This window comes from Chenopodium quinoa, unplaced genomic scaffold (genome assembly GCF_001683475.1).
Source record: "Chenopodium quinoa cultivar QQ74 unplaced genomic scaffold, ASM168347v1, whole genome shotgun sequence".
NCBI lineage: Eukaryota > Viridiplantae > Streptophyta > Magnoliopsida > Caryophyllales > Amaranthaceae > Chenopodium > Chenopodium quinoa.
This window is the reverse complement of record NW_018744072.1, coordinates 2071201-2093395: the sequence shown is the minus strand read 5'-3', so window position 1 is coordinate 2093395 and position 22195 is coordinate 2071201. Positions and strand designations below refer to the sequence as shown.

General features: G+C 39.7%; 1 protein-coding gene across 1 annotated transcript; it reads left to right on the top strand.

Annotated features, from left to right (window-relative positions):
- The first annotated feature begins 1229 nt into the window (after positions 1–1229).
- On the top strand, positions 1230–2850 carry LOC110691305. The gene is made up of 3 exons (XM_021868227.1): positions 1230–1346; positions 1870–2023; positions 2261–2850. The coding sequence occupies exons 1-3, from the start codon at positions 1230–1232 to the stop codon at positions 2848–2850; spliced, it is 861 nt and encodes a 286-aa protein (XP_021723919.1).
- Positions 2851–22195: the final 19345 nt, after the last annotated feature.

Below are 22195 nucleotides of genomic sequence, written 5' to 3'. Positions count from 1 at the left end.
TTGGCCCAGCCGCTGCTTGACACGTGTGTACTGTTTTAAATATATCCGTTGTAATTTTACAACGGATATATTTTACAAAATACAAATAAAAAAAAAAAAAAAAAAATTACCAACGACTCTATTTTTTTCCCCTCTATAAATAGACACCCATATTAATATACTTTTTTCAACTTTGAAAATTCATTTTTTTCTACTATATTTTTCTCTTCAAAAATCCCCTCTATAATTACCAATATTATTATTATTTATACCAATATTAATATTATTATTGTTATTATTATTTTTAATTATTATCATTAATATTATTATTATCGTTACTATTATTTTTATTATTATCGTTATTATTATTATTATTATTATTATTATTATTATTATTATTATTATTATTATTATTTTTATTATTATCATTATTATTATTATTATTATTATCCTTATTATTATTATTATTATTATCGTTATTATTATTATTATTATTATTATTATTATCGTTATTATTATTTTTATTATTATTGTTATTATTATTATTATTATTATTATTATTATTATTATTATTATTAAATTTTGAAAATTCATTTTTTTCTACTATATTTTTCTCTTCAAAAATCCCCTCTATAATTACCAATATTATTATTATTTATACCAATATTAATATTATTATTGTTATTATTATTTTTAATTATTATCATTAATATTATTATTATCGTTACTATTATTTTTATTATTATCGTTATTATTATTATTATTATTATTATTTTTATTATTATCATTATTATTATTATTATTATTATCCTTATTATTATTATTATTATTATTATCGTTATTATTATTATTATTATTATTATTATTATTATTATCGTTATTATTATTTTTATTATTATTGTTATTATTATTATTATTATTATTATTATTATTATTATTATTATTAAATTTTTATTTTTTCCAAATATAAATTATAATTATGGATGCTAATACCAACCCCAAAACAAATAGAAAGAAGAAAAAAAAATTGGGTCAAAATATGATCCCGAATCAAGCCAATTTTCCTCCAATTCACCCAAATTTTTCACAAACACCCACAAATATTCCCCATAATTTTTCTGGAGTTTATCCTCAAATACCCCAGTCAAGTTTCCCAAATAATCCACCAAATTTCCCTCAAAATTTTAATTTTTCTTAAAGCAGTTCAAATTTCCCACATCCATCCATGATACCAATGGGTTACGGTGAATATGGTGGCTGCATCTGGTTATTTTCCGTCACAACAACCGAATCCCAATATTTGGGAATCGAGCAATGTCTTATCTGAAGAAGATGAGGCAAATGAAGAATGCGAGGATGAAGATGAGGCAAATGAAGAATGCTTAGTGTCCTTTATTTTTATTGTAGTTAAGTGTGTTCAATTCCTTTGTTGTTCTTCATTTTCAGTAGTGATAAGTTTTCAATTCCAGTTCAACCTCTTGTACTCATTTCCTTATGTTTGTACTTTATCAATTAATCAGTAAAATGGATCTTTTCCACTTTCCCATTTTCATAGCCCATGTGATCTTATTCTGTTTATTCAATTATATCAATTTGTCTCTTTATATATAATTGTGTCAGTATCTTAATTTCCCCTTTGTTAGCCCATGTGAAACCCTTCTTCTCCATTCAATTTCTGTGTGGTTCTAATCCAGTGTTGGTCATAGCCCATGTGAAACCCTTCTTCTCCATTCAATTTCTGTGTGGTTGTAATTCATTGTTTGTCATAGCCCATGTGATCTTTGTCTCTTTATATTCAGTTATTTCTGAAGAAGAATTACAAATTAGTTCACTATAAATAAACACCATTATTTCATTTTTTTTACACACAAACACATAAATCGTTTGCAGTTACTATTAGCAAACCTCACTCTATCTTACATTTCTTACGTACAACTAGCTTACGGGTGTGCTTCAGACGCTTGTGATGAGTATGTCCGTATAAGTGAGGCAACTTCACGATTGGCACTCCAAAAGTTTACAGAAGGTGTCATCAACCTGTTCGGTGATTAGTACCTACGCCGTCCAAACATCGCAGATATGGAAAGATTGCTACGTATTGGGGAAGAACGTGGATTTCCTGGCATGATAGGCAGCATTGATTGTATGCAGTGGGAGTGGAAGAACTGTCCACACGCATGGAAGGGGCAGTATCAAGGAAGAGAAGGAGTTGCAACTCTCGTACTGGAGGCAGTTGCGGACAGAGATCTATGGATATGACATTCGTTCTTTGGGATGCCAGGTAGCTACAACGATATTAATGTGCTTCATCGATCCCCTGTGTTCGAAGACATCTTAGAGGGTCGAACACCTCCTGTGAACTTCGTAGTCAATGGTCATCATTATACGAATGGGTATTATCTTACTGATGGAATCTACCCTAGATGGGCTTCTTTTGTGAAATCCATTACGAGTCCACAAACTCGTCAGGATCGTTTATTCGCAAAACACCAGGAAGCTGCAAGGAAAGACGTTGAACGCGCATTTGGGGTCCTTCAAGCTCGTTTTGCCATTATTAAAAAGCCATCTTTGGCGTGGGATACCGACATACTCCACAATATCATGCTCGCCTGCATCATAATACATAATATGATCGTTGAAGATGAACGAGAGACGTATCAAAATAACGTTAATACCAATGAGTTTATGAATGTTGGAGGCAACGCTAATGAGGACACTACCGAGTACCGTACTGATCGTATTGTGGATATCGGCTTATACTTGTCTCGTAGAACAGAGATTGAGGATCAACAGACTCATTTGCAGCTAAAAAACGACTTGGTCGAACATATATGGAATAAATTTGGTAACAACGAAAACTTAGGCAACTAGGTTTACAACAAATGGTTATCCCTAAGGACATCTTACAAAACGATGTGTAGTTGTTTTTTTTTTTTAAATAAAATGTACTAGATTATAGTTGTAGAACTGTAATCACGATTTGTACCTCTTTTTTTTTGTTAATTAAAATTAGCTGCGTTGTTGTTTAAAAAATATTAATCACAAGAATTAGTTTTTTAAAAAGCTGATAAAAAAATGCGATAATTTCTTAATTAGTAATCACGATTAAAATATTAAATACGTCAATTAATTACATTGACATCGGGTTAATAAATTATAATTATGAAACAAAAAAGATTATATTTACAAAAATAAAATAAGGTGGGGTAGGGAGTGTTTCGGGGTTTTCTGATGTCCTGCGGGAGAGTTACAATTCCGAGACTGGAACCGGACGCCTGTACCTGCAAAATAACGGAGACTCCTGAGAGCTCCGCCTCCAACGGTCAAGTTAGTACCTGATTAAGGAGTAATCAATACAGAAATTAAAGTAATCAGATCTCTCTAGGTGAGAGTGCTTAGTGTTGGTAATCTGCGTTGTTAGCGAGATTAGCCGGTTGTTAATAAGTTTGTTCTTCTCTGCTTGATCTCTTAATTATTCGGTTTTTTGATTAATGAGGATTAATCGAGTATTTATAGCCTTGGGAAGCGTGCAACTCTCTAGGTTTAAGGTAAACCTAGGGCTGATCGGGCCTCTAGACTGAATTGGGCCTTGATGGCCGGTTGTCCCACTTGGCATGGGTGGACACGTGGCGTGTCTTAAGTGGTCCGTGGAGGACGTATCTGTGACTGACACGTGGCAAGCTCCTGTTGGCCTTCGTGAAGGACACGTGGCGGAACCTGGTTGGTCCACTTGTCAGACGGTGATTGGTGGATAAAAATCCCCTAATCATTTGCCCCTCACAGGTGGCACGCGACTGGTCACGTGTCGCCTGTGACAGGTGTCGCACGGTGACAGGCGACGGCCCGTTACAGGTGTCACCTTGTAGACGGCCGAGAGATTTTCCCGCCCAAACTTGAATTCGGAAGCGACCCTTCGCCTTCTCATTTTGCCTATAAAAGGAAGTGCTGACTTCGGTCATTTTCACATTTGAGAACTTTTGCGAGAACATTCGGACCCCTGAACTTGCTCTGACATTTTCGGACTTTTTCTGCCTACCGCCTGTTCTGACAAGCCGACTGACCCGAACTTCCAGGACTTCATCAACCGTCACCCGTTCAGGTAACTCAGTTCTCTTACTCTTAATTTTCTTTTTATTTTTTGAAATGGCACCATGGAAGCACACGACACGCCCTAAGTTAGTGATCAGCCGGTCACCGGGGACGGCTGAATCTAGGACTAGGAGTGCCGCCTGCCCTTTTCTGGACCCATCTTTGCCCTTTATACAAAGTCCGACTGAATCTGTGTCTATGCAGAACGTGATGGCCAGAACAAAAAAGACTGCTATGATATCAAACTCAGACGGCTCCTCCCAAAGGGTGCTCCTTAGCGAAACATCTGACCAGGCGCCAGATGTAGAACGAGGCGACTGTCAAGCTGACAGTTCTGAGAGAGGGACCAAGGTGTTCCCTTCTCATCTAACCGTGGACATGTCTAATTTTCCTTCTGCTCCTTCTAAGGGAGAGGAGGCGGGCCCCTCTAGGAGAGGGGAGGAGTCGTCCTCTTCGGACTCGTCAGGGGACGAGTCCGAATCCAGCTCTTCTGACCATAGTTCTTCTGGCTCAGAAGAAAAACATAGCCGCCTACAAGAGGCGAGAAGTTCTCATGCAGTGGAGAAGGGGGATAATTGGGCAGAGCCGTCCGCCTCTTACAGAGAGGAAAACGCCCCCTACTACTGCAGGGTGCCCCGGGGCCGGATTGCAACCATGCGAGACAACGTGGCGAGCTTTATTGCTAACCACAAAATGGGCCCGGAGTATTTACTGTTTGTGCCGGATCCAGAAGATACTGTCGTCTGGCCGGCTGGTACCAGCTATGGTGACGGCTGCTTTGGCTGCTATGTGGCGGCCATCAAAGCTGGACTGCGCTTCCCATTACATCCGGCTGTTCAGCGGATTTTAGATGGGTATGATCTGGGGTTATGGCAGTTAGCCCCCAACTCTTGGGTAAACGTACTCGGCTATGTGGCCGGGTGCGAATTGAACGGGGTGGAGCCAAGTTTTGAGGCTTTCGCCCATATGAACTATCTCAGCCGGACCCCTAAGTCGGGAGGTACCGGCTGGTATCAACTAACAAGCCATAGGGGTTACCTCATGACGAGAGGTAAGGCAAACAAATGGAAGGATTGGCGGAACACCTTCCTTATTATCGAGAGTTCAGACACGAAGCTGAACAAACGTTTTAACAAGTGGAACAGGGATCCGCCTCTTCTCGCAGGCGGCCGCAGCATGCCGCCTGTTCCCCCAAAGGCTAAAAAAGAGATCCTAGACAAAGGACTCTTCAAAGTAGAGACTAGGGTGAACTCTACTTCAGGGGTACGAGAGCAAGTACCCCTAAATTGCGTCCCGAGCTTCAAGTGGCTCTATGACGAGTACTTCTTGGCCGCCTGTGGCCTCGGCAGTCGGTGCTCTAGAGGTAGCCGGCCTGACGAATACTCTGTTTTTTCACGCCTTGTTTACTTGGGATTTTTACTAACTTTGCTGTTTATTTCTTTCAGCCGACGCCATGAGTAAAATAACAGCATCTAAGACTGCGGCGGCCATGCTGCGGGTCTCACTAATGAAGCAGTCGTATGTCGACTCCCCCAGCAAGGAGGCACCCTTGGTAGGCTTTGAAAACTCTTCTCCTTTTAGTTGTATTATGCATATACTAACTCTTTTTGTTTTCAGTCTGGCACTCCAAGGGCTTCTTCCTCGCAACAGCCGGACCCCAAGGCCCGGAGGACGACTGTTGCCAGCTCTCCTGGGTCTTCCAGGAAAACAGTGGCGGCTGAGAAGCAGCCGGCCACTTCTTCAAAAACCCAGGCGGGGCCGCCTAGATGTATGGACCCTCACTTGTAAAAAACTCACCCTTGCTTCTTTCTTGATTAAGTCTAACTTGTTTTATCCTTTTACTTAATGCAGCCGGCCCCCAGGGACTTGACTTGGTTGAGGTAGCCAAGTCAATGGTTAGAGTAGTTCCTCCATCTGACAGGGAGGCGGTCAAGGGTGCCGGCACCCTTGACCTCGATGGAATTTCAGGGATCCTAGCTGAGGTATACTTAGCACCTTTTTGAGCTTTTGAGTTCCAGGACGCCTGTTAACTCTTTTGATTGGAAACTGACGCCTGTTTTTCTTTGTACTTAGGCCCTGCTCCGAGTCAACAGCCTTCGCAAGCCGATTGATCGGAAAAACAAAGAGGTAAAGGCCGCAAAGGCTATGGCCGCCTCCAGCTGTGATAAGGCAATGTTTCAAATTGCCCAAAATGAAGTACTGACCATTGATCTTCTTTATTATCAGGCGCAGGCGACCGCCGCTGTTCGGGCTCAGCTAGAGGCGGCCCAAAAGAAGGTTGACGAGCTGGAGGGGACCGTCACCAAACTTAAAGCCGAGCTGAAACCCCTTCGCCAAAAAATGCACTCTTACGAGGCCATGGAGAAATCTTTGGCTAACGTAAAAGAACGCCTGGTGAACCAGGAGAAGAGTCTTACCCAAGAGCTCTCGGACAAGGCCGAGCAAGAGAAACAAGAGCTCGTCCGGGAGATGGTGGAAGACTCCGCCCAAATCCAACGCATGACCTGGGAACGACTGTTCCCCAGTGCCGACTTTGCCTCATGGGAAAGAACGTACCGCCAGTGTTCGGAAATATATAATCAACAGATCCTGGCGGCTGCTGAAGAAGAGGCGATGGACGTTGCGTTGGAGGAGGAAGAGCCGGTTGTGGCGCTTGTGCCACTTGGGGGTAAGGCATCAAAAGATGATGCAGCCAAGGCCAAGTCCAGCAAGAAGAGTGCTGACCAGGCGGCTGCTGCTGATACTGAACTGCCCCCTTCTTAAGCTTTAAGTATATTTTTCTTTTCACGGCCTGCGTGCCGTTTGCTTTGTAATTACCCGGCCAGGGGGCCGGGGTTTTGAATATTCTGCTGGCCTTTTATGGCCGGCTCATTTTAATCAAATATTTTGTTTTTGTTCAAATTTGTCTAAGTATTTGAAATTTGCTCACTTGACCGACTGTTGTGTATGGCCAAACGTTAAGACAGGTAAGTATGCCGCCTATGCCCCTGGACGACTGGTTGTCTGTTTCCAGGATAGATGATCAGTCGGCCATTTTATCAATCGGTATTCGAACTCTTTATTCAATTTGACCAAGTAAATAGAATTACCTAGTAGCCAAGGAATTTAAGTAGGAAAACAAGCGGCGGGTACCGGTTGTTTCCCTTTATTGCCAATGTTGGCTTTAAACTCGTTATTTTTTAACCTAGCAAGAGTATTGGTTGAGAGCCTTTGTTTATTAAAAACAAGTGGACGACTCATACCTTTTAGGCTTCATACTAAGTTTGAGTGACTATTAAGTTAACATAGGAGTTACTTAGTCTTTGTCACAATCTTGATTGAGTAGTAGAGGTATCAGGCGGCGTAGGCCGGCTAGACCCCTTGATTCACCAATGTAAGCTATTATCTTAATAGGTTATCCAGTAGGAATAAGGGTTCGAGTGCCCTTGTTTGTTAAAAACAGGCGGACGACCCAAACTTTTTAGGTTCCATACCAAATTTGAAGGAGTGACTATGAGTTAACTTTGGAGTTACTCAGTCGCCGTCACTTTTGTTTGAGAAGTAGAGGTACCAGGCGGCGTACGCCGGCTAGACCCCTTGATTCGCCAATGTTTGTTGGCTATTAACTCAATAGGTACCCCCTGCATTTATCCCAAGTAATACAGGCGGTTATCTGACTCAGATGTCAACTGCTACCATTGGTTTGGTTAGTGATAGAGTTATCTTTGTCTCAAAAACGGCTACGTGGTTGCCCTTGGGGACAGTCGTATAGGTGCCGTGTAATTAGTTTATAGAACAATGTTCCACCCAAAAGGGAGCTGCTCTCTGCGACGAATTTCATCCGGAGGGATGCCGTCGGACGCCTGCTATGATGTTGGGACAGGTCGAATTAGTTTTTTAGTTTTGATCAGGTGGCTTGGCGCCTGGTCTGATCATTCGGCCGGTGGCCTTGGTAAGTTCTTGGTGAACGTAGGTGCTAAGTAAAAGAAGGGTAGCCGCCTGTTAGGTACAGGATCGGCCAGGCCCTTATCTTTTTAGCTAAGTATTGTGAGTAAAATACTCGATGGAGAGTAGCCGACTGTAAAGGAACAGACGGCATGCCCCTCTAAAGATAGTGAAACTCAATGGAGAGTAGCCGACTGTAAAGGTACAGACGGCATGCCCCTCGTAATACAATATTGAATAGTAAGTGCAAACTTTATTAAGTAGCTCTTTACTTTACATCATTCAGAAGAAATATTTTTTAAGGTTATCTACATTCCAGGTTCGAGGCAACGGTTGTCCGTCTGGTGTTTCCAGACGGTAGGTACCGTCCCTGACTTCCGCATAGATTCGGTAGGGTCCTTCCCAGTTGGGAGTTAGTTTTCCAGACTCATTGGCCCTACCAACTGCTTCCATTTTTCTAAGTACAAAGTCCCCTACTTTGAGTGGACGCCTGTGTACTTTCTTGTTGTATGATCTAGTCATTCTTAGGCGATAGATCTCATGGCGCAAAACAGCATTGCCCCTTTTTTCAGGAAGTGAGTCTAATGCCAGGCGCATAGCTTCCCAGTTTGCCTCTTCGTCATATAGCATTACTCGAAGAGTCGGCTCGTAGTGTTCTATTGGAAGAACAGCTTCTGCACCATAAGTTAGGAGGAAGGGAGTTTCTCCAGTTGCCCCTTTTTCAGTCGTCCTAATGGCCCAAAGAACATGTGGTAGTTCATTTGCCCATAGGCCGCCTGCTCGTTCAATATTTTTCTTGAGACCGTCTGAGATGATTTTATTAAAGGCTTCTACCTGGCCGTTTGCTTGTGGACGGCCGACAGATGCAAAGCAATGTGCAATTCCTTGGTCTCCCAACCAGCTTTTGAGAACAAGCGTCTCAAATTGGGGACCATTATCAAAAACCATAGACATGGGAACCCCGAACCGAGTGATGACGTTTTTCCAAATGAATGAAATTACATCTTTCGTCTTGATTCCCTTTACAGCCTCCGCCTCTACCCATTTAGTGAAGTAGTCAACGGCAACAAGTATGTACCTTCTGCCGCCTGTAGCAGGCGTATATGGCCCCAGAATGTCCATGCCCCACTTAGCAAACGGTAGTGGGCTGTGAATGGTAGTGAGGTCAGTAGCCGGACGGTGAATTAATTTGCCAAACCTTTGGCACTTGTCACATTTTTTCACCATCTCCATTGCATCTGCTTCCAAAGTAGGCCAAAAGTAACCCTGCCGCCTTGTCCTTTGAGCAAGCATCCTACCACCTATATGGGAAGCGCAGAAACCAGAGTGAAGATCATCTAGTATCTCTCGTCCCTTTTCAGGAGTAACACACTTTAAGAAGGGTTGAAGGTGCCCCCTCTTGTGAAGTTCTCCCTGTATCATTTCAAAACAGGAGGCTCGTTTTTTCAGTGCTGCCGCCTGTTGAGGATCATCCGGCAGTGTACCGTTTGTCAGATATGCCCTGATTGAATCCATCCAGGTTGAGCTTCTGTCTAGAATTCCAATAGGATTTTCCTCGATGCTTCTCTTCTCCATTACTTCCCAAAACACAGTTCGAGGAGTATCGGAGGAGGCGGATGATGCTAATTTCGAAAGTGCATCTGCCTGGTTGTTTTCTGATCTCGGCACTTGGATCAGATGGAAATCCTCAAGGGAGCCGACTGCTTGTCGGACCGCCTGTAAATACTTGATCATGGCCGGATGTGTTGCTTCGTATTCGCCATTGTACTGACTCACTATCAGTTGTGAATCAGAACAGGCGTCTATTTTCCTTGCCCCTGCCGCCTTACACATGCGGATCCCGGCTAGTAAAGCTTCATATTCTGCCTCATTGTTTGAAGCCTGGAAACTGAAGCGTAGAGCATACTCGAACCTGTCGCCCTCTGGAGATTGACATACGACGCCTGCTCCACAACCGTTTGAAGTGGAGCTTCCGTCCACATATACCTTCCAGACTTGGTCTGGAACTTGAGAGTCAGGAGGACGGGTCATCTCTACAATAAAGTCAGCAAAGGCTTGCCCCTTCACTGCTTTTCTAGGCTCGAAAGTAACTTCGAGACTCTGCATTTCTATGGCCCATTTGATCATTCGTCCGGAGGACTCCATGGTGGTAAGGGGCCGCTTGATCGGTTGGTCGGTATACACGACGACTGCATGTGCCAGAAAGTAGGGCTTCAATTTTTTAACAGCCATGAAGAGTGCAAGACCAAATTTCTCCACTAGGGGATACCTCAACTCGGCATTTTTCAGTACGTGACTGACAAAGTAGACCGGAAGTTGACAGCCGTCCCTTTCAGCAAGGAGCACCGCGCTTAACGCATGATCAGAGACGGCCAGGTACATGTACAGATTTTCTTTGGGCAAAGGGCTGACCAGCCTCGGCAAGGAATGCAAGTGAACCTTTAATTTCTGGAAGGCGGCCTCAGCATCCGGCCCCCATTCAAACCTTGCCTTTTTCTTAATTGCCTGGAAAAAGTATAGGCATTTGTCGCCTGATCGGCTTAGAAATCTTCCCAAGGCCGCCAGACAACCTGTTAACTTCTGAACCTCTCGAACGGTACGAGGCGACTGCATGTCAATGACCTCCTGTACCTTCTCGGGGTTCGCCTCTATTCCTCTCTGGTTGATAAGGAATCCGAGAAATTTCCCAGACTCAACTCCAAATACACATTTCTTGGGATTGAGCATGACATGGTGCCGCCTGAGTGTGGCGAAAGTTTCTCGGAGGTCCGTCAGATGATCTTTCTGAAGTTTAGTCTTGACAATCATATCATCAATGTATGCCTCGACGTTTCTCCCAATCTGATCAAAGAACACTGTGTTTATCATTCGTTGGAAGGTAGCCGGGGCATTCTTAAGACCAAACGGCATGACCGTGTAACAGTATAATCCCTGATCAGTGACGAAGGCCGTCTTCTCCTGATCTTTCTTCCACAAAGGAATTTGATGAAAACCAGAATAGGCGTCCATAAAACTCATCAAGGCATGGCCGGCTGTTGAGTCGACCAGGTTATCAATTTTAGGCAGAGGGTAACTGTCTTTGGGGCACGCCTTGTTCAAGTCTGTGTAGTCTACACACATTCGCCAGGTGCCATTCGGCTTTTTAACAAGTACCACATTTGCAACCCAATCTGGGAAGTAACATTGCCGAATGAACCCTGCATCAAGTAATTTTTTGACTTCGGCGGCTGCCGCCTGACCTCTTTCTTCACCATGGTTCCGTTTCTTTTGTCGTACCGGCTTCTTTTTCGGATCCACAGCGAGTTTGTGTACTGCCAGATCAGGACTAATGCCTGGCATTTCATGGACTTCAAATGCAAAGATGTCCTTGTATTCTTTCAACAGGTTGTGAAAGTCGTCACCAAGGTTTCTCAGAGCAGTCGTCCCTACCTTGACTGTTCGGTCAGGATGGGAGTCGTCTAATATCAGGTCCGCATGTTCACCAGCCGGCTGAGGGCGGAACTCATCCGGCCGGTCCTCTGCCAATGATTGCTATTTTCTTGCTTTTCTTGCGGACTCAGTCTGGAGTGCCTTTCTCTTTTTGTCGCCTGTTTCTTGAACAGGCGCACTTTCCTTGACATTGTCAAGGTCTGTTTTTTTCTCCGCTTGACCCAGTGGCCATAACAGTGGGCTTGACATCCGAGAGATAGCACTCTCGGGCCATCCTCTGATCTCCCCTAAGGGAGCCGACTGTTCCATTGTCCCTTTCAAACTTAAGCAGCATAAGTGACGGGATTATAACAGCCTTGGAATTATTCAGGGTTGGTCGACCCAGAATCATGTTGTAGGCAGAGAGTTCCTCTACCACTAGGAACCGGACTACCATGTGTCGTCCTTCCCCTTTTTCGCCCAGGCGGATGGGTAGATCTACTCGTCCCAGTGGGTGGACGACTCCTCCCCCAAACCCTATTAAAGGGTGGGAGGCCGGATGTATGCAGTCCGTCTGATATTTCAGTTTTGATAGACATTTGCTGCTGATGAGATCTGAAGAGCTCCCGGTATCTATGAGGATTCGACCAACTCTCTGGTTGGCCACTTTACATTCAATAACGAGAGGGTCGTCATGCGGCCCCCTTATTCCTCCTAGATCCTCTTCAGTGATGACAATCTCAGGAAATGTATATTTGGACGGTCGTTCTTGGTGAACGGAATTTACATCTAACCGCCTTATATTATCTTTGTTGCCCCTAATAGTGGGGCCGCCTCCTGAGAAGCCGCCTGCAATGGTGTAGACGACTGCATCATCTGTATCAGAACTGTCGGCCTGCTGATTCTTTTTGGCCGACTGCTTTTTTGAGGAAGTGTTTCCCGCAGATTTCTTGACATAAGTGTCAAGATCACCTTGATCAGCCAATCGGTCTAGGTACCGCATGAGACTGATGCAGTCATTGGTGTGATGACCAATGTCATCATGATAAGCACAAATTTTGTCTTGGTTCCGGTTGCTCGCAGAACCCTTCATGGGGAGCGGCTTCTCAATTGAGAGCCGTCCCTTTATTTCTTTTAGGATAAACTGGTTATCCTTGTTAAACACATATTTTGGGGAGTATGGTTTGAATTCTTTTTTCTTTTTCTGGGCCGGCTGTTTAGAGGAATCAGCCGCCCAGACCCCTTTTCTTTTTTCATCCTTGTTGGACGACTGTTTCTGTCGTCCCTCTCTATTGTCGAACCTCTTCCCGTCCGACTGTTTCATCGTACACAAATCAGTCGCCTGTATATAGGCTTCTGCTTCAATCAAGGCCTCTTGAAGAGTCGCCACCCTTTTTCGAACTAAATCAAATTTGAAGGTAGACCCGTCTTTGAGACCTCTAAAAAAGTCAGTATAAGCTACCTCATCCGGTAACCCTTGAATCTGTATTCTCATCAGGTTGAACCGCCTGATGTAGGAACGAAGCCCCTCCTTTTCACCCTGCTGAATTGTTCCCAAATCAAGGGTCGTTTTCTTCGCAGGGATGTTCATTGCGAAGTTGGAGGCAAATAAGTAAGCAAGCGTCCTGAAGCTGTTTACACAACCAGTCGGCAGGTTGCCGAACCATTGCTGTGCAATTCCCTTGAGAGTCGCTGGGAAACACTTGCACCAAGTGGGATCATCCAACCCTTGAAGGTACATCAGGTTGGTGAATGCCATCAGATGGTCTTCCGGGTTAGTAGTGCCATCATAGGCGCCTACTAAAACATTTTTTACTTTGGCCGGCTGAGCGGCTTCAGTAATTTCCTTGGAGAAGGCCGACGGCTGTTCACCAAGTCTAAGCAGCCGTAGCTGCCAGTCCATAGGTTGGACGTTTTTTGCTGCAGGTCCACCAAATGGAGGTGGCTGCATAAAATATTGTTGTTGCGGCACAAATGGCAAGTTTGGTACCGCCTGCGCACTATGAAAGCCGGACTGACGGGAGGTGCCGCCTGACTGACTCTCATGGTACGACTGAGTTGGCCTCATCGAGGCATTTCGCAAACTGTCCTGAAAATTTGAAGTAGAAGCCGACTCTGATAATCGGTCACTCTTCTTCTGCTCTAGCAGGTGCCGAGCGTCTGTGAACGTTTGCTTTGACCCGTCCGCCTGAATATGACGAACCGGTTTCCTATTTCCCGTAGGATAACGGAGTTTTGTGAAATCAAGAGCAGACGGCTCCCGCTTCTTAGATTTAGGATGGGGAGTCGCCTGACGCCCTTGAACTGGCTTCCTCTTCAGTGAAGTGGAAGGTTTTTTGGCCGACTGCTCTTTGACTGAAGCAGGCGGTTTTTTGTTGATCAACTCTTGGATCTCTCCCTTGAAGCCCCTCATGAAGGTCATGAGTTCGTTCCTTGTGATGGGAGCAGACCCATCAGTCGGCTGTTGCCGAGCAAGCGATGCGCCTGCTGGCTCGCTTCCTGTTTGAAGATACTCCCGTTCCCTTATTTCAGTATGACGGGTACGGCGGGCCCTTAGGGTCCCGTCTGGAGCTGTATGAGTTTCAACTTCAAATTCACTTTCGGTATCATGGTCCGACTGAACTTGAGGGTCGTCTAGGGGACGCCTCTCTTCTGGAATCGGTACAGACTTGGATGCCATCTCTGAAGTACTCTCCCCACAGACGGCGCCAAATGTTTCGGGGTTTTCTGATGTCCTGCGGGAGAGTTACAATTCCGAGACTGGAACCGGACGCCTGTACCTGCAAAATAACGGAGACTCCTGAGAGCTCCGCCTCCAACGGTCAAGTTAGTACCTGATTAAGGAGTAATCAATACAGAAATTAAAGTAATCAGATCTCTCTAGGTGAGAGTGCTTAGTGTTGGTAATCTGCGTTGTTAGCGAGATTAGCCGGTTGTTAATAAGTCTGTTCTTCTCTGCTTGATCTCTTAATTATTCGATTTTTTGATTAATGAGGATTAATCGAGTATTTATAGCCTTGGGAAGCGTGCAACTCTCTAGGTTTAAGGTAAACCTAGGGCTGATCGGGCCTCTAGACTGAATTGGGCCTTGATGGCCGGTTGTCCCACTTGGCATGGGTGGACACGTGGCGTGTCTTAAGTGGTCCGTGGAGGACGTATCTGTGACTGACACGTGGCAAGCTCCTGTTGGCCTTCGTGAAGGACACGTGGCGGAACCTGGTTGGTCCACTTGTCAGACGGTGATTGGTGGATAAAAATCCCCTAATCAGGGAGTATTGATGATGAACCATTGTTTAGTGTTCATTGTTAAGAGTGAATATTGTAAATGGTTTGTTGGGTTGATGTGGATGAGAGAGAAATGGTGATAGTGACCCATGAACCATTTTTTTGTGTTCACCAATAATGATGCTCTTAGAGATCGAGGAAACTGCTGAAATCAATTTACCAACGCACATTTTTCATTTTTCAATTTTCTTTTATTTTTATCCCTTCCCGAGTGTATTGATAAATTATATCTAACTATGGTTAACCGTTGTTTTCTCTCTCCTCTTTTCAACCTTTTGGTATTTTCTGATTTTCTCTATCCTCCTTCAACCTTTTGTTGTTTTCTCTCTCCTCCTTCAGCCTTCAATTTCAATAGTGGAAAGTACATCTTTTTACTATATGACGTGGAACAATTCGAAATCAATGGAGGGAGAATAGCTTATCTACCCTTTAGGGTTAACCATGCCCGTTATTCTCACTTTGTTATTTGGGTTTTCGTTTACTTCCGACGGCTGGTGGTGCGATATAGAATTTAATGGATGAAGGAAAGCTCAGCTACCCTTTAGGGTTAATCATGCCATTAATCGAAAGAGAAGGTGAAAGTGGGCAGAGATTGGAGGGAGAAGATTAAGGTGGATGGGAAGAAAAAACATGAACCAAAGGAAGAAGATGAACATGAAGAAGAAGGTGGGAGGAAGAAGATGATGAATATTAGCAAACGGAGAGTTAATGGTGTTAACTTTGAAAATCTGTCCAACTTGCTATAGTGACCCACAAACAGTAAAAATATATATTTTTTAATAAAAAAAATACAATTTTCAATGCAACTTATTTATGAAAATGTCATTTGCTAAATATAAATTGTTTATCTAGGTTATAAACTGGTGCTTGCTCCTTTTTTACCATTTCCCTTTAAAAAATCAGCTCGTCTTGTGTACGGCTGGCCAAATCGTGTGACCGCTTGTAAAAGAACCGAGTAACCCCCTATAACACTGATTGAGTAACCCTATAATACTGACCGAGTAACCTTGTAATACTAACCAAGTAACCTCTATAACACTAGCTAACTAACTCCCATGATGACTCATATAAGAATTTGTGTTAAACAATATACTTTGCAACTTTCTCTTTGTCTTTTTTAATTATTAGACCCGCACTTTTAGGTAAGTGTGCTCCAGATTTTGTATCAATGTATATTCCGAACTCATGTGTCCAGTCATTATAGAAAGTTTAGATTAATATCCATTCAAGGATACCATGGTGAGGCATTCTAAGAAGTTTTGGCTTTACTTATCTAAAAAGAACTTCAACCAGTCTTCCACATTGCATCATAAAGTCTCAAATAATCGCAAAGAAAATCCAAGAATCGAATTACATGAAAGAAAATCTTACAAATGAAAAGAGAATGAATGAAATAAGATGCATCAGTCAACAATGGCTCTAAAGTCTCACATTGGTGCTTAAGCTATCCATATTAGTCGAGCGAGGAGACTATTCTAGGCACAAACAATCACCCATGTATTACATACCATCATGGAGGCATAGTCATATAAAGATGGTAAAATCAACCCAAAGCAAACTAACTAAGCTACTATATACATAAACAAAAGACAATCCCTCCCAAAGCTAAACTTCACTATCCTCAATGTCGTGAACATATAACAAATATGCCCTACTGGCCAAAAGAGGGATCATACTCAGGGGCAGAGCTTGAACTGCCCTCAAAATAAAATCGCATCATATATATCTCTCGAGTCACTAGTAAAACAAAAACAAAGAAAACCAAAAGAGAAGGAAAGGAGAAAAAAAATAAACATATAAGATATGGGTTGTCTCTCATTTAGCACTTGTTTAAGGTGTTTAACTCGACCTCTTTTTGTAGCTTAACCTGGGTCATTACACAAAGAATACTGCTCGTTAATATATCCAACTCAGCTCCAAACGACTCCTTTAGATTAAAGTTGATGTACTTTGTATCCGAGTTTACTTTCATCTAGCTAAATCCATCATACGGTGGAATATATATTGTAATTTCATACTCTCATATATTCCATGCATATTTCATGCTACACTTATTTACCCTAATTCTTACATTCTTAGGCCTATAAGTATCCCTCTCATACACACTATACTAAAATATTCACAAAAACTCACATTTTTTACTCTCTAAACTCTCACAGTTCACCATCTCTTCTCTCTCGTATTTACTCTTGCACTAGTGACCACCACCCTCGATCAGGCAGCCACCATCGGCAACCCAACAACCACCGCTGGAGCCACTGCCGCTAGTTGTGTGCCTTCTCCACCTTCTTCTTCTTCTTCTTCTTCTTCTTCTTCTTCTTCTTCTTCTTCTTCTCCTCTTCTTCTCCTCTTCTTTTAATTCATCATTATTCTTATGACTTATAAATAATTATGCTCTAATGATTTAATTAATAAAAATATAATATTATTTTAAGATTTATAAAAAGAATTTAATTATAGATTTAGGATTTTATTTAGAAATGTTATAATTGTTTGATGACCTTTATATTAATTAAGCTTATATTTATTTGTAGGGTGCTCTTGGTGAATATATTCTTGAGGTTTAAGTGTTGAGTTTTGAAGGAAAAGTATCAAGATATATGTTTAGGTGGCTAAATACTTATTATAGTGTTTTTCAATGCATCAACATGTTTATGTAAAAAAAATGTTTGAGTGAATTTGAATATCATGCTTAATGTTTACAAAATTTGACTTGTTAATTTTTGAGAAATAGATTTGAATATCATGTTTTGAAAGGATTGAATTAATCATCATGTTTAAAGGAATTGATTTGAAAAGTATGTTGAATTAAATAATAAAATGAGTTTTGAGTTGGAATTATTATTATTGTTAAAAGTTGGATTTTATTCTCAATTACTTAATTAAAGGTTTATTTACCAAGAGGATTTGTTAAACAATTATTTAAAGCTTTGCAAGCATGTTATGTAATCTCACTATGCAGATTTGGTTAATAATTAAGACTATTAACTTTGTATGATCTAATTTTTCCTCAATGATAGCCTTTTTACATAAAGATACTATATAACTAGGGGGTGTGCACACTTATGAGAGGAAATTGAAATAAAGGAATTAATTTTCAATGCTTTGAAATCTATATTGATATTTAATGAAATTTTGAGTATTAAATTTATTGGAATTTTGAGTATTAGATTTATTTGAATTTTTTAGTATTGAGTGATTGAAATTATTGAATTGGAAAAAATGTTAATTTGAAAGAATTAATGTTGTCATGAATTTCATGACTTGAGTCTTCAAAAGCATGTTTATTGGAGAATAAAGTGAATTCGTTTATATTTACTTAGCATACTTTGCTAAACCTACTTTCTATTTTTTTTTTGGTTCGCCTTAGCTTGTTTGCCATATTTGTTAAGCAATCGTGATTTTCAGATGTAGTCTAAATGCACATTGGGGATCACAAGATTGATTCACCTAGTTTAGGGTTTTTGTTGTTTCATTTCTTTTATTAAGTACTCAATAATAATGGTTGATTTTGATTAACAATAAAGTTAGTGGTATTTTCTGCTACAAGTTTTTAGTGAGTAATTGGTTTTAAAGTAGCCTTACGTTATCACGTGGTGGTGATACGCCAAAGTCTATTTCTACATTATAATTATATGTATTATACAGAGGTAAAAATATACATTTTGTATCATGTATAATCTATTTGCTACTTATTTTCTATATTATTTATTCAATTCTTTATAAATATGATATGATATTAAATACAAATGAGATGAATGCATGGAAAGGATCAAGTAGTGGAGGGATGGTTAGAGGGTCAAGGAGTGGATGGATGGTTAGTACTTGATGGGGCCTGACCCTAACCGTGTAAAGAAAAAAAAAGAGATGCATGAATGTATTATTTACAGGGTTATGAGCATCAACATGTTAATCAGTAATCTAATATCCAATTATATCATAAAATTTATAATTTAGTAAAATATTTTTATTGATAACTATCATAATATGGAGTTTTTATATCCTTAAAAAATGATTTTAGGGCTTAATTTTTTAACAAAATTACACAAGGCATTTTCATTGTTAGCATTTGTAGCTCAGCCTCTGATTATGTATATACAATAATTTTTAAAAAAATGTATATACAAGTACATACTTTGTATAAGATTAGTATAGATAAGGGCACTCATATATAAGGAGGGAACTAGGTTGGTTCTAGTGTCATGCACAGTATTTTTCACTATTTATCATTAGTTTAACGCTATATTTAATTATAAAAAATGTATATCTAATTGAAAAATAAGATGAAAATTTTGTATTTACAAAATAAAAAGAAAACATTATCATTTTTAAGAAGACAACGGGTGTATTACATGTACGACTAATAAAAATAGTTATGGATTACATCACAAAGTTAGAGATAGGAAATAAAACATTATTGCATAGTGTATTAGTATTAAATAAAAGAATAATATTTTTATTGAATGTGTAATTGCGTATAAATGGAATATAATTACCAAAAAGGAAGGTAAATATATATAATTGCATAGTAGTAATAAATATACTCTAAAAAGCTTTGGGAAAAAAAAAATCTTTTGGCAGGCAAATTTTGAGCCTATAGATGACATGTGTCATACATTTCTGATTTTGCCTTTAGTATGGCTGTATTTGGTAAATAGCTAATTTGAGCAAAATTAGCTTATTTGACTAACATTAGCTTATTGACTATTAAATAAGCTAATTTAAGGTGTTTGGTGGGAAGCTTATTTAAAGAGCTTATTCTACTAAATAAGCTCTTTTTCAAAAGCTCATTTAGGAGCTTTATCAATTAGTTTATTCATTATCTTATGGTGAAATGACAATTGTACCCCTATTTAATTTAAAATCCTACCTAAACTACCTACCCCACAATTAGTTTTTTGGTCCTTTCACATACTCAAATAACTTTAAGCAATCGACCATTTACCAAACATGTTTATACAATCAGCAAATAAAATAAGTTAGTCAAATCAGTTAATACAATCAGCCAATCAAAATTAGCTAAGCTATCACAATCAGCTTTAGCTTTCAGCTTTCACTAAATACGGCCTATATATTTATAGATAGATTATATTAATAATAATTCAATCCATTGTTTTAAGTTATTAAAGTTACCATTAATAAAAGAGTATTTGTTATTTTTACATAGAAATATTAAACATACACATACTATTTCGTTTGATAAAAATATTGAATTAAAATTAAGTGGAATACATTTTATGATTATTTGAGAAACCTTTTTTAGGGTAGATATTTAGCATTTTAATCTTATCAATTAAAAAAAAAATTAAGAAATATATTATTTGAAATATGATCATGAATATTTTATGCTAAATCCAGTATAGAAAGTAGAGAAGATTGTTGTAAAAGAAGAAGAAAAAAAACCACTCTCGTTATAATTTCTTTGCTACATGATTCTTACTTTGATTGTTTTGTACCATTAAGGCTATTTACATTTTAAATTGTTAATTTTTTTCCTTCATTAGAAATTTACTTAAAATAGGTTTTTTTTAAAAAGAAAAATTTAAAAAGAGAAAAAAAAAATAAGAACACACTAGGAAAGGACACGAGTTATTTCTGGTGTGTCTTTTAGTATATGCACGTGTCATTTATAGTGTGTCTTTTAGTATATAGTTACCTTATTATTTCCTTTAATAACAATAGGGTGGATAATGTTATTAATTCCTTTAATAACAATATGGTGGATAACGCGTGATGCGCGCATCATAACTAGCCATGTCCGAAAGTTCTTTCGGTTTGGAGTTGTTAGTAGCATTAATTAGGGAAAATATGTAAACAAATATTTTTAGGGTTACAAATGTCCACACACTATTCTTAAGAGTTCAAAAAAAAAAAAACAATTAACATTAATGAGGGACATAATTGTCTCAACACTATTAATAAAGTGTGGTCATGCTTGTAAAAAGGATAAATACGTAAATAAACAATTTTAGGGGTATAATAGTCTCAACACTATTTATAGGAGTTTACTCATACTTTTAAAAAGATAAGGATTCAACAAAATGTAATTTTTATGCTGGCATGACTCTCCAAATCTATTGCTATGTGGAAAATTCGAGGCTTAGATAGAGCAAAGGGCTTGTGTTTAATTTTTTTAGGGGATGATGAACTTTGTGCTTGGAGATAAATTGAGGGCGCGAATCTCCAATGTCCTTGATTTGTAAACTATAAGGTCTTTTTGAATTTTGATATCACTATACTTATGGAACATAGTGAGGTATAAAATTAAGGTTAACGTGATTGATATCTTTGGGTTTTGGCTTGTTGAAAAGCTCATAAGCTTTATATATTGTATTTGTTTCACGGCCGGGGTTACTGAATTAACGTACCATAGTTTACCATTGACAAGACTCTATATTGACAACTTTTAAAAATGTTGAATAATCATATTTGAGTTTGTCTTTCTATTATGAATGGTGTGTTGCCATTGAGAAATTTTAAAGTATTTAAAGGCCACTTGCTGATGCCAACAAAGTCAGCAAGGTATGAAAAGATGTTATGATCAGTTGCTAAAGAAAAAAAAATGATAAAGAACAAATAATCATGACCATTTTCATGCAGTCGTCTTTTTATGCAATCACATACGAATTTTTGTTAACGGAAATTTTAAATCACTAATGACCTACAATAGAATTTTTTAAAATGCTAGTTGCTTAATTTGGTGTTAATAATCAATGTTCTGGTGAATTATAATTAGTACTTCAAATACTCTTATGGACAACTATATTAAGCACAAGGAACCGTACCATTGGGGCAAATAACTTCAAGTGTTATAATTGCGAATTCAACTATCATTGTTTGCCATCAACTCTGGAGACTGTTGTTATGTTTCGTTTCTTAGCCTTTGCTTAAATCTCAATCTGGCTCCTCCATCATGTGCCTTGAAATTACATGACTTTGATAGAGCAATTAAGGTATGTTCATTTCATTTGTGTTTAGTTTTGACTCCTATCATACTAAAGGCTTTTTTAGGAGAGCCTTGGCTTTTGAGGAGTTAGGCGATCTTCAATCTGCCAAATCGGACCTTTGCAAGGCAATTAATTGTCATTCGAAAAACCTAAAAGTGTTTACAGAATTACAAGAGGTTGAAAGACTTTTAGGTTGTGCCTCAAGGACTAAACTAATTCTTGAGGTTGCCTCTACATTGGACGTCAAGGAGTATGTGATATAGGAAGTCATTGCCGAGGTGTTGCCCAATGCGGATGATATGGATCGGAGTGGGGTTTCTCTGCTAGCATCAGATGAGAATGTTCATAAAGTTTTGGAAAGTGAGTCTCTTCTGGGGTTAATTCAGTTAGATATCGGTATACATAGATTAAAGACGCTCCCACTAAAACCTGCATCCATATTAATTAAATTAATCCAATTAAATTTAATTAAACGAATTAAGTCAATTTTGTCAAAATTACGCGATTTCGAGAAAAACCGAGGCCATGCCTTGTTTTTATCAAAACCGGGTGTATGAGTGGCG